The 12,236-nt window shown below is 48.0% G+C and overlaps 1 protein-coding gene across 2 annotated transcripts in view; it reads left to right on the forward strand.

Annotated features, from left to right (window-relative positions):
* SUPT6H (SPT6 homolog, histone chaperone and transcription elongation factor) overlaps positions 1–12,236 on the forward strand; it is a 40,223-nt gene that overhangs the window by 14,441 nt on the left and 13,546 nt on the right. For both annotated transcript variants that reach the window (XM_054458693.2, XM_063656076.1), the window contains exons 8-24: positions 1,179–1,280; positions 1,539–1,655; positions 2,008–2,097; positions 2,284–2,426; positions 4,782–4,930; positions 5,410–5,508; positions 6,257–6,386; positions 6,472–6,622; positions 6,798–6,952; positions 7,151–7,346; positions 8,121–8,260; positions 8,383–8,500; positions 9,881–9,957; positions 10,196–10,331; positions 10,630–10,767; positions 10,846–11,013; positions 11,624–11,751. In XM_054458693.2, coding sequence (XP_054314668.1) covers positions 1,179–1,280; positions 1,539–1,655; positions 2,008–2,097; positions 2,284–2,426; positions 4,782–4,930; positions 5,410–5,508; positions 6,257–6,386; positions 6,472–6,622; positions 6,798–6,952; positions 7,151–7,346; positions 8,121–8,260; positions 8,383–8,500; positions 9,881–9,957; positions 10,196–10,331; positions 10,630–10,767; positions 10,846–11,013; positions 11,624–11,751 — 2,237 coding nt within the window. The remainder of the gene's footprint in view (positions 1–1,178; positions 1,281–1,538; positions 1,656–2,007; positions 2,098–2,283; positions 2,427–4,781; positions 4,931–5,409; positions 5,509–6,256; positions 6,387–6,471; positions 6,623–6,797; positions 6,953–7,150; positions 7,347–8,120; positions 8,261–8,382; positions 8,501–9,880; positions 9,958–10,195; positions 10,332–10,629; positions 10,768–10,845; positions 11,014–11,623; positions 11,752–12,236) is intronic.

Below are 12,236 nucleotides of genomic sequence, written 5' to 3' on the forward strand. Positions count from 1 at the left end.
GGGGCCTGGGAAATCCAGCTCTTAGAGAAGGGAAGATAGACTCTACCTTGCTTACGGTTCTAGAAATACTGTTTTCTTTAGAAATCTGTGAAATGCAGTCTGGGTGCTGTGGCTCACACCTATAATCTCAGCACTTTGGGAGGCCGGAGTGGCACATTGCTTGAGACCAGGAACTGAAGACCAGCCTGGGCAACATAGGGAGACCTTATCTCTACAAAAAATACAAAAAACTAGCTGGTTGTGATGGTGCACACCTGTAGTTTCAGCCACTCAGGAGGCTGAGGTGGGAAGATTGCTTGAGCTTGGGAGGTCACGGCTGCAGTGAGCCATCATTGCACCACTGCACTGCAGCCTAGAAGCAGACCCTGTCTCAAAAAAAAAACTATGAAATGCTTATGGCTAGGCGCGGTGGTTCACACCTGTAATCCCAGCACTTTGGGAGGCCAAGGTGGGTGGATCACCTGTGGTCAGGAGTTCGAGACCAGCCTGGCCAACATTGTGAAACCCCGTCTCTACTAAAAATGCAAAAAATTAGCTGGGCGACCAGTCATGGTAGCTCACGCCTGTAATCCTAGCACTTTGGGAGGCCAAGGCGGGTGGATTGCCTGAGCTCAGGAGTTAGAGGCCAGCCTGGGCAACATGGTAAAACCCTGTCTCTACTAAAATACAAAAAAAAAAAAAAAAATTAGCTGGGTGTGACAGCGTGCATCTGTAATCCCGGTTACTTGGGAGGTTGAGGCAGGAGAATTCCTTGAACCTAGGAGGCGGAGGTTACAGTTAGCCGAGATCACGCCATTGCACTCCAGCCTGGGCAACAGAGCGAGACTCCATCTCAAAAAAAAAAAAAAAAATTCAGCTGGGCGTGGTGGCGGGCACCTGTGATCCTAGCTACTCAGGAGGCTGAGGCAGGAGAATCATTTGAACTCCGGAGGTGGAGGTTGCAGTGACCCTAGATCGCACCATTGTGTTCCAGCCTGAGCAACAAGAGCGAGACGCCATCTGAAAAAAAAAAAAAGAAATGCTTATTTCATGCCAGAACAACACTGGTATGGCATTTGTAGAGCAATACTGGAAATGTGCACTTCATGATCACATGTTTCTGTCCAAAAAGGTATATGTTTTTCTTAAGTGAGACACAAGATAAAGTCAGTCTCACCCTGTTGTCTTATCCACTGCAGCTCCGCTCCATCCCAGTCAAGGGGGCTGAAGATGATGAACTAGAAGAAGAAGCTGACTGGATCTACAGGAATGCTTTTGCCACACCAACCATTTCTCTCCAGGTACGCAAAAAAGATCCTTAGGTTTTGACATGAACCGAAAGACACTTCATCAAGATGGGGAGCTCTTCCTCCCCTATTTCATACATCCGTGTGCCTGGTATAGAAAACTATGTGTATGTAGTCCCAACAAGTGTGTGTATATGAGAAAAATTTTTTAGATTTCATCTAGAAAGGTTATCCTTTGTTATTAAGCAGTCTTGTATGGTAAGACAAACCAAGTAAACACTGTCTTGCTATTTATTTATTTTCCTACTGTAGGAAAGCTGTGATTACCTAGACCGAGGGCAGCCAGCCAGCAGCTTCAGTCGGAAAGGGCCCAGCACAATTCAGAAGATCAAAGAGGCCCTGGGCTTCATGCGAAATCAGCATTTTGAGGTAACACCTCAAGCTCTGGTGGCCCATTGGTGAGAAATTTAGTTAGGGGATGAGGGAAAAGATAGTTACCTAAATGAGGTGGGAGCCCCCTTCTCCTATCCCCTATCCATGACTCAACAAGTGTTAGGATCAGCAGAGACCCTAGTGATCATAAGAACAATGCTACCCTGTCTGTAGCTTTATTTTCTCCTATTGAGGAAAGCACCAGGCCCTGGAAGGGCTGTGAGGGAGGCCAGGCTTCTGACTATTGAATTTCCTGGAGCTGTTTCTCTAGGAAGTCACTATCTACTGACAGAGGGGATCTTAGCAAATCTATCTTCTCTGAGTGACTGCAGTCTCTTTGCCATCCTAGGTGCCTTTTATTGCCTTCTATCGAAAGGAGTATGTGGAGCCTGAGTTGCACATCAATGACCTATGGAGAGTCTGGCAGTGGGATGAAAAGGTAATGTGGATCCATGGCCCCCAAGAGGTGTAGGCCAGGGAAGGCACCATTACTGCCAGGATACCACAAACCCAAACCTCCCAGGCCTGTCTAGTCCCCCCAACTAGGTTTTCTGGTAAGGAACAGAGCAGCCTTGAGTCTCCAGGGCTGAACACAAGCTCTCATTCCTGCCCTACTTCACCTTAGTGGACCCAGCTGCGGATCCGTAAAGAGAACCTAACACGGCTGTTTGAGAAGATGCAGGCTTATCAGTATGAACAGATCTCTGCTGACCCTGACAAACCTCTTGCTGATGGCATCCGGGCTCTGGACACCACTGACATGGAGAGGTAAAACGTGGTGTTTATTCCATGATGGGAAGCCCTCAGACCCAAGGCTGGCCCTGCAGGAGCATTGTTAAACCTTGGAGAATGTGTAGCACAGGGCCCCATCCCTTAGAAATCCAACTTGTCAACCAGGCACAGTGGCTCACGCCTGTAATTCCAGCACTTTGGGAGGCCAAGGCGGGCAGATCACTTGAGGTCAGGAGTTCAAGATCAACCTGGCCAGCATGGTGAAACCCCATCTCTACTAAAAATACAAAAAATTAGCTGGGAGCAGTGGCACACGCCTGTAATCCCAGCTACTCATGAGGCTGAGGCAGGAGAATTGCTTGAACCGGGAGGTGGAGGTTGCCGTGAGCTGAGATCGTGCCACTGCACTCCAGCCTGGGCAACAGAGTGAGACTTCGTCTCAAAAAAACAAAAAGAATTATAGCTTCTCAAAGCCAGGCGCAGTGGCTTCTGCCTGTAGTCCCAGTTACTTGGGAGGATGAGGCAAGAGTATCACTTCAGCCCAGGAATTCAAGGTTGCAGTGAGCTATGATTATGCCACTACACTCTACACTGAGTGAAAGAGCAAGATCCTGGGTTTTTTTTTGGGTTTTTTTTTTTTTTGGTGTTTTTGTTTGTTTGTTTGTTTGTTTGTTTTTTTGTATTTTTAGTAGAGACAGGGTTTCACTGTGTTAGCCAGGATGGTCTCGATCTCCTGACCTCATGATCTGCCCGCCTCGGCCTCCCAAAGTGCTGGGATTACAGGCGTGAGCCACCGCGCACGGCCGATCCTGTCTCTTAAGAAAAAGGGGGCTGGGGCCGGGCACTGTGGCTCACGCTTGTAATCCCGGCACTTTGGGAAGCCAGGGCGTGCGGGTCATGAGGTCAGGAGTTTGAGACCAGCCTGGCCAACACAGTGAAACCCCGTCTTTACTGAAAATACAAAAATTAGCTGGGCGTGGGGACGGGCGCCTGTAATTCCAGCTACTCGGGAGGCTGAGGCAGGAGAATCGCTTGAATCTAGGATGCAGAGGTTGCAGTGAGCCAAGATCATGCCACTGCACTCCAGCCTGGGCGACAGAGCTAGACTCCACCTCAAAAAAAAAAGAAAGAAAAAGGAGGCCAGGCACAGTGCCTCATGCCTGTAATCCCAACACTTTGGAAGGCTGAGGTAGGCAGATCACCTGAGGTCAGGAGTTCAAGACCAGCTTGGCCAACATGGTGAAACCCCATCTCTACTAAAAATACAAAAAATTAGCTGGGTGTGGTGGCGGGCACCTGTAATCCCAGCTACTCAGGAGGCTGAGGCAGGAGAATCGCTTGAACCTGGGAGATGGAGGTTGCAATGAGCCAAGATCGTGCCATTGCACTCCAGCCTGGGTGACAAGAGCAAAACTCTGTCTCAAAAAAAGAAAAAAAGAAAAGGGGCTGGGTGTGGTGGCTCACACCTGTAATCCCAGCACTTTGGGAGGCTGAGGTGGGCAGATCACCTGACGTCAGGAGTTTGAGACCAGCCTGGCCAACATGGTGAAACCCAGTCTCTACTAAAAATACAAAAATTAGTCGGGTGTGGTGGTGCATGCCTGTGATCCCAGCTACTCGCAAGGCTGAGGCTGGAGAATCTCTTAAACCCAGGAGGTGGAGGTTGCAGTGAGCCGAAATCACGCCATTACACTCCAGCCTGGGTGACAAGAGCAAGACTCCATCTCAAAAAAATAAATAAATAAGATGTGGTCTAGGGCTATCATGTGTCTTGGTTTTGTTTTTGTTTTTTGTTGTTGTTGTTGAGACAGTCTCACTCTGTCGCCCAGGTTGGAGTGCAGTGGCGCGATCTTGGCTCACTACATCCTCCACCTCCCAGGTTCATACCATCTGCCTCAGCCTCCCAAGTAGCTGGGACTACAGGCACCCCGCCACCATACCCAGCTAGTTTTTTGTATTTTTAGTAGAGATGGGGGGTTTCACCATGTTAGCCAGGATAGTCTCTATCTCCTGACGTCGCGATCCCTCCGCCTTGGCCTTCCAAAGTGCTGGGATTACAGGCATGAGCCACTGCACCCAGCTATGTGTCTTTAAAAAAAAAAAAAAGAAATGGTCTTTCTCTGTTGCCTAGGATGGAGAGCAGTGGTGTGGTCACAGTTCGCTGCAGCCTCAACCTCCCAGGTTCAAGTGATCATCCCGCCTCCAGTCTGGGCAACAGAATGAGACCCTGTCTCAGAAAAATAATAACAATAGTAATAATAATTAGAAAAAACTGGTTGGCATCCCATTTTAGTTGGGATACTGCCTTTTGGGAATTGGACCTCTTGTAGCCAAATTGGGATATACCCTTTCTGCAGTGATGACTGAAACCTTATGTCTCTTTCCTTTCAGGCTAAAGGATGTCCAATCAATGGATGAGCTGAAAGATGTCTACAACCATTTTCTTCTTTATTATGGCCGAGACATCCCTAAGATGCAGAACGCCGCCAAAGCTAGCCGCAAGAAGCTGAAGCGTGTCAGGGAAGAGGGAGATGAAGAAGGTTAGTGCTGGAAAAGAAAATCCAGGAGATTTGATGGCCGTGCATGATGGCTCATGCATGTAATCCCAGCATTTTGAGATGCCAAGGTGGGTGGATCACCTGAGGTCAGGAGTTCGAGACCAGCCTGGCCAACATGGCAAAACCCCATCTCTACTAAAAATACAAAAGTAGCCAGGCTAGGTGGCACATGCCGGTAATCCCAACTGCTCGGGAGGCTGAGGTATGCCTGAACCTAGAGGTGGTTGTTGCAGTGAGCCGAGATCATGCCACTGCACACCAGCCTGGGCAACAAACCGAGGCTCTGTCTCAAAAAAAAAAAAAAAAAAAAATCAAGAAGAAAACCCGGGAGACTCGACGGCCCATGGCATCTTGAAGGAGGCCCTTCACTGGGTACCCTTTGAGGCTTTTCTCCTAATGTGTCAGATCCTTGGGAGTGATTGGAAACTAGAACCCTAAATCTCCCCATGTTTTCTTCCCAGGTGAAGGTGATGAGGCAGAAGATGAGGAGCAGAGGGGGCCCGAGCTCAAGCAAGCCTCTCGCCGAGACATGTACACCATCTGCCAGAGTGCTGGGCTAGGTAAAAGCTAGCTGCTTTGGGATTTAGGCATTCTAGCCTGAGCAAGGGGAGTTACCCAGAAAAAAGACTGGTAGGTAGGAAAAAGAAAGGCTATCTGGGTCAGTCACCAATCCAATCCTGAACCAGCCTATTACCTGGTCTTCAAAAATACTTCCTCTCCACACCCATTCCCGCCCCACATGATGGTTCAGCCTGTCCCTAATTTCCTGAGATAATGGGAAACTCATGATTGGAGGGAGAGAGTCCCGTCTCTCTGTTTCTTCTGCCTTATAAGAGCCCATCAAGTGTTTAAAATCAGTTTTTTCATTGTTCTTTGACCACCTGGTCCTGCTCATTCATGGCCTCTTTAAATTCCAGTGCCCTAGCTGGGCACAGTGGCTCACGCATGTAATCCCAGCACTTCGGAGGTCAAGGTGGGAGGATCACTTGAGCCCAGGAGTTGGAGGCCAGCCTGGTCAACATAGCAAAACTCTACAAAAAATACAGAAAAAATTAGCCAGGAGTGGTGGGACACACCTGTAGTCCCAGCTACTCGGGAAAGCTGAAGTGGGAGGATCACCTGAGCCCAGGAGGTTAAGGCTTCAGTGAGCCATGATCACACCACTGCACTTCAGCCTGGGCAACAGAGCGAGACCGTCTCAGGAAAATAAAAAAGGCTAGTTCCCAGAATTCCAACTCCAGATTCTGAAAGCCAAGAGGTTTATCAGCCCATCTGCTGCCTTACTGTTCACTCTTCTGTTTGCTTTAGATGGCCTGGCCAAAAAGTTTGGGCTTACTCCCGAGCAGTTTGGGGAGAACCTGCGGGACAGCTACCAGCGGCACGAGACAGAGCAGTTTCCCGCAGAGCCCTTGGAGCTGGCCAAGGATTACGTTTGCAGGTAGGCATGCAGCAGGTGGCTGACAGGAGGAGGGGCCTGAGGGCCGCAACACCCTGGTCCTGTAGCTGCACCATTTTCCCCACAGCCAGTTCCCTACTCCAGAAGCTGTGCTAGAAGGCGCCCGCTACATGGTAGCCCTGCAGATTGCCCGTGAGCCCCTTGTCCGGCAGGTGCTGAGGCAAACCTTCCAAGAGAGAGCCAAGCTAAATATAACCCCCACCAAGAAAGGTAGAAAGGTGAGCTGGGTGAAGGGCTTTGATCCAAGATGCGCCCCAGCTCTTCTTCGATTGGCTTGAGTTTCTTGCCTTCCACTTCACTGAGCTGTGTGTCTGAAAGCAGAAAGGCTGTCTTTTCTCCTGGGGCCTGGCCCAGCCCATCCACAGGCTCATGATTCCCCCTTCATGTGTGCAGGATGTGGATGAGGCCCATTATGCCTATTCCTTCAAGTATTTAAAGAACAAGCCTGTTAAGGAACTGAGAGATGACCAGTTTCTCAAGATATGCCTGGCTGAAGACGAAGGGCTCCTAACCATTGACATCAGCATAGATATGAAGGGAGTGGAAGGGTAAGCAGAGCCCTGGGCTGGCGACTCTCTGGGGAAGGCCTGGTGAGGAGTCTGGTGGAGGGAAGGGCCCCTCAGGAGTGGGGAACCACAATTTCAGAGTTGAGCAGGCTGTTGTCTCTGGCTTGCTTAGAATGTTCATGGACATTGGGTGTCACCTTTTCTCCATTCCTGACACCATAGCTTTGTGTCTCTTCTCAGCTATGGCAACGACCAGACATATTTTGAAGAGATAAAACAGTTTTACTACCGAGATGAGTTCAGCCACCAGGTGCAGGAGTGGAACCGGCAGCGCACCATGGCCATCGAACGGGCTTTACAGCAGTTCCTCTATGTGCAGATGGCCAAAGAACTCAAGAACAAGCTGCTGGCTGAAGCCAAGGAATATGTCATAAAGGTGAGGACAGAGACTCATGTTTGTTTTTTTTTTTTTTTTTTGGTGACAGAGCCTTGCTCTGTTGCCCAGGCTGGAGTGCAGTGGCGTGATCTCGGCTCACTGCAAGCTCCACCTCCTAGGTTGACGCCATTCTCCTGCCTCAGCCTCCCGAGTACCTGGGACTACAGGCGCCCACCACCATACCCAGCTAATTTTTTATATTTTTAGTATAAAATATGTTATATTTTTAGTATAAAATAACATGGTTTTACCGTGTTAGCCAGGATGGTCTCGATCTCCTGAACTCATGATCTGCCCACCTTGGCCTCCCAAAATGCTGGGATTACAGGCGTGAGCCACCACGCCTGGCCGAGACTCATGATTTTTAGTCATATGATTTCCCCAAACTATAGCTGGGCATGAAGGAACCCCTTAGGAATAGTCCCATAGCTAATGGAGAAACACAGGGGGCAGGTGAAGCATAATCTGAGAGGGAATGCTAACAAGGCCACAGGGGCCACCTCCAAGACCTCTCTGCTCCAGGAGCTTCTTCCCTCCCCCACCCCCACTCATCCAAACATTCTTTGTTTATATCACTGTTCTCTGTATACTCTCCTGTTTCCACAAGCAAGATATGTCTTCAGGTGGTAAGCCTGCCAATGGCTAGGAACATCTGCACATAAGAGTACACACCCTCGCACATGTGTGTATGAGTGTGTTTCTATAGCACACTTGGTGAGCCTGATGACCATAATGTCATCGTGTATGTAATATCTGTTGTGTCTCTTCCCCCAGGCCTGTAGTCGAAAGCTCTACAATTGGTTGAGAGTGGCACCCTACCGACCAGATCAGCAGGTGGAAGAAGATGACGACTTTATGGACGAGAACCAAGGGAAGGGCATTCGAGTCCTCGGCATTGCTTTCTCCTCTGCCAGGTAACAGCCTATTTTTGCCTCCCCAGCACCATCTCTTACTTGTCTTCCTAATTTCATTTTTCTCTCATTCATAACTTCATATTGCTGATTATTGCACTCTTGTTTTTCTGTCTGTCTGGCAGAGATCACCCTGTGTTCTGCGCCCTGGTCAATGGTGAAGGAGAAGTGACAGACTTCCTTCGACTGCCCCATTTTACCAAACGGCGAACTGCATGGAGAGAGGAAGAGCGGGAAAAGAAGGCAAGTGGCTAGGACGAGAGGACGAGGATACTAAGTGTACATCTGGAGTATGTCTTATGATTCAGTGGAGATAAGTGTTTATGGTCTAAGCAACATCCTATGCAAGACTGATTGTGTCTGATCTGGTCACTGACTTGTCCCCTGGGATGCCTCACTTCCATGATCAGTAGATGGCACTGAAGTTATCTGGTACAGGATTTGCTTCTGGCTTGAGGCCAGTTTCTAGGCCTTGTGTGCTTCTGGAGTTGCTTTAACTGCCTCTTTTCTTACCAGCATCTGGGTCAGGCTGTTCCAGCAGCTGAAAGCCACTGAGGCATGAAGCCAGCCTTTTCCCTGCTTTAGCCTTTCAGGGTCTCTTTTTTCCAGGGAAAGAAGACTTTCAATTCATTTGGTTGGTATATTTCTGAATTTTGTTTATCCTAATGGTATCTGTAGTATCTTTCAGTTTTGTTGACAGAGCCCCATTCTTGAAAGAAAAACTTCTTAAGAAACAACTATTTTTTAAATTTTATTATTATTATTATTATTATTATTATTATTATTGTTGTTGAAACAGAGTCTTGCTCCGTCGCCAGGCTGGAGTGCAGTGGCAAGAACTCACCTCACTGCAACCTCTGCTTCCCAGGCTCAAGTGATCCTCCTGCCTTCCAAGTAGCTGGGACCAGAGGCGTGCACCACCACACCTGGCTAATTTTTGTATTTTTTGTAGAGACAAGGAGGTTTCACCATGTTGCCTAGGCAGGTGTCAGACTCCTAGACTGAAGTGATCCATCTGCCTCAGCCTCCCAAAGTGCTGGGATTACAGGTGTGAGCCACTGCACCCAGCCCTTAAAATCTTGAAATGGAGATCAGAATATCATAGTTCTAACTACTCTCATTTTAGCAAAAGTCACACCACAAATGAAATAGCCACAAAAGGAGGACATGCAGGAGTGTGAGGCACTGGAAACTAAATCATAAGAAACTGGACATCTTTAAGCTGAAGGAAATATACTTAACCATGTTGACCTTTTCAAAGGGCCCTCACCCAAAAGAGGGCAGCTGCTAGTTCTTTGTTTTGCTTCATCAAAACTAGAACCAATGGCTAAGTATTAGATTTTGGTTTACAATAAAAAAAGAATGGTTTCCTAACTTCATTCTTGCGACCTAGCCAGTGGCAGCTAGTACCACTGGAGTGCAGTTCTAGTCAGTGGAATTATTAAGCAGAGACAGGGTTGGCCAACTTTCAGGAAGAGGTGGAAATAGTTCCTTGGTAGCACCTTGGACCAGATAGCTTCTGAAGACTTCCAGTTCTTACAATATCTCCAACATAGGGAGACAGAATTTCCTGAAATCTTTACATCCTCAGAGCCATTCAGCTTCAATTTTCTTTCAATCCAGGCTCAAGACATTGAAACGCTAAAGAAATTTCTCCTGAATAAGAAGCCTCATGTGGTGACAGTTGCAGGAGAGAACAGGTAGGTAGGGATTAGACCACACCTGGTTTAAGGCTGTGACCCGACTCATCCCTTATTATTGAATCTGGCATATGCCCATAACAGATAGGGCTTGTGCTTGTGCAGGGAGTGTCCCTGGGGATGTTTGACCTCATTTTCTTCAAAGCCCTTTCCTCCCCTACCTCTTCACCCCCAAGGCAGTCATGAGACTGTCCATCCCTAAGAAAACGTATTCATTGACCAACATTCATCCCACCAGGGACGCCCAGATGTTGATTGAAGATGTGAAGCGCATTGTACATGAGCTGGACCAGGGCCAGCAGCTGTCATCTATTGGGGTAGAGCTGGTTGACAACGAGTTGGCCATTCTCTATATGAACAGCAAGAAGTCAGAGGTAATGCTGGAGCCCCACCCTTAGGGCCTGCCCAGGCAAGTGCTATTAATCCCAAAGAGATTAAATTGGGAAACAAAGGTTATCAAGGGCACAGGAGTGTACCTGTGTACTTATCCATGCAGAAGTTCTCCATTTTGAAGTTACGGTTCAGATTGGGAGTCCCAGAAATTAAATCGGTCTCAGGAAAAAAGATCCCAGAGAAGCAGAGAAAATGATTCAAACCAGAATGGTTTGGATTTCCTCTTGATGTTGTAGCTAAGGGGATTTTAAGGCCCTGCTGACCCTCGTTTGACTCTAGGCAGAGTTCCGGGATTACCCTCCAGTGCTGAGACAGGCCGTCTCCCTGGCCCGGCGCATCCAGGACCCTCTGATTGAATTTGCCCAGGTGTGCAGTTCCGATGAAGACATCCTGTGTCTCAAGTTTCACCCCTTGCAGGTGAGTAGGATTTGACAGGCAGCCTCGGGTGAAGGGAAAGGCAGAATGACCTTAATCCTGCCTGCTGAATGTCAACAGGAGCATGTGGTGAAAGAGGAGCTGCTCAACGCCTTGTACTGTGAATTTATCAACCGAGTCAATGAGGTCGGGGTCGATGTCAACCGTGCCATTGCCCACCCTTACAGCCAGGCCTTGATCCAGTATGTTTGTGGCCTGGGACCTCGGAAAGGGACCCACCTCCTGAAGGTAGGATTGGAGTGAATTCAGAAATTTTAAAACTTGCCATTTCATTGAATATGAATATATACTTTGTCGGTATAATTTGAGAGATCAGGAGGACCAAGGTCAGTGACTTGTCCAAAATCACTCAGCTAGTGAGAGTCAAGAGTCTGACTTCAGACCCAGTTGGCCAAAGCTGTGCCCTTCACTGCTGCTTGCACCACCACACCCAGCTAATTTTTTGTATTTTTAGTAGAGACGGGGTTTCACCATGTTGGCCAGGCTGGTCTTAAACTCCTGACCCCAGGTGATCCACCCGCCTCAGCCTCCCAAAGTGCTGGGATTATAGGCATGAGCCACTGTGCCCGGCCAACTAGTGTTAACTTGTAACTTATAAGCCATACATTAGTTGTATATGGTCTTTGGTGTAGGTATAACATCATTTATTTGTTTATTATTTTCCCATTTAAAGCAAAACTTTTTTTTTTTAATTCTGAGTGGTTGATAGCATGCTGTAGTGCTCAACTAGATACTGGGTGGGACAGAGTTTTTTTTATGAGGGTTTAATAGAGACTGGAACAGTCTGGGAAGGTGGGGTCTGCTTACTGCCCTGGCTCAGTCCAGCTGTCTCCCCCAGATCCTGAAGCAGAACAACACCCGGCTCGAGAGCCGGACCCAGCTGGTCACCATGTGCCACATGGGTCCCAAAGTCTTCATGAATTGTGCTGGCTTCCTCAAGATCGACACGGCCTCCCTGGGGGACAGGTGATGCCCTCTGCCTGGATGGGGCAGGAGGAATTCCCTTGTGGGCTTTGTTTTTGGGTTTCAGGGGTTAGGGCTATCAAAGGGCCACAAGCCATTTTAACTTAGGAAATGTTTTAAAGAAAAGGTAAGGAACTTTATTCAGTCAAGAGCCCCTGACCTATGGAAAAGATCGGTTCAATTATGTGAAACATTTTTTGTGTGAGAGAAACATAAAAAGTACCAGCTTAGCTTATAAATTAAGCATGGAAAACACAAGATTTTGTTCAGTAAACACAAACTTGCTTTTTTATTATTATGGTTTGTTGTGGCCAGATAAGGGTGGGAATAGCAGGGGCAATGAAAAAGGAGTTTGGGGGTATGAAGAGATAAGGAAGGGGGAGAGAGATTTGGTATGTTTTGAGATGATGTTATTAAGAGAAAGTTCTATTCACTTGGACTTTGGACTTCACTATTGACCTCTTCCTCTCCAGAAGTTATCAACTCAG

The sequence above is a fragment of the Pongo pygmaeus genome, chromosome 19, assembly GCF_028885625.2.
Source record: "Pongo pygmaeus isolate AG05252 chromosome 19, NHGRI_mPonPyg2-v2.0_pri, whole genome shotgun sequence".
Lineage (NCBI taxonomy): Eukaryota > Metazoa > Chordata > Mammalia > Primates > Hominidae > Pongo > Pongo pygmaeus.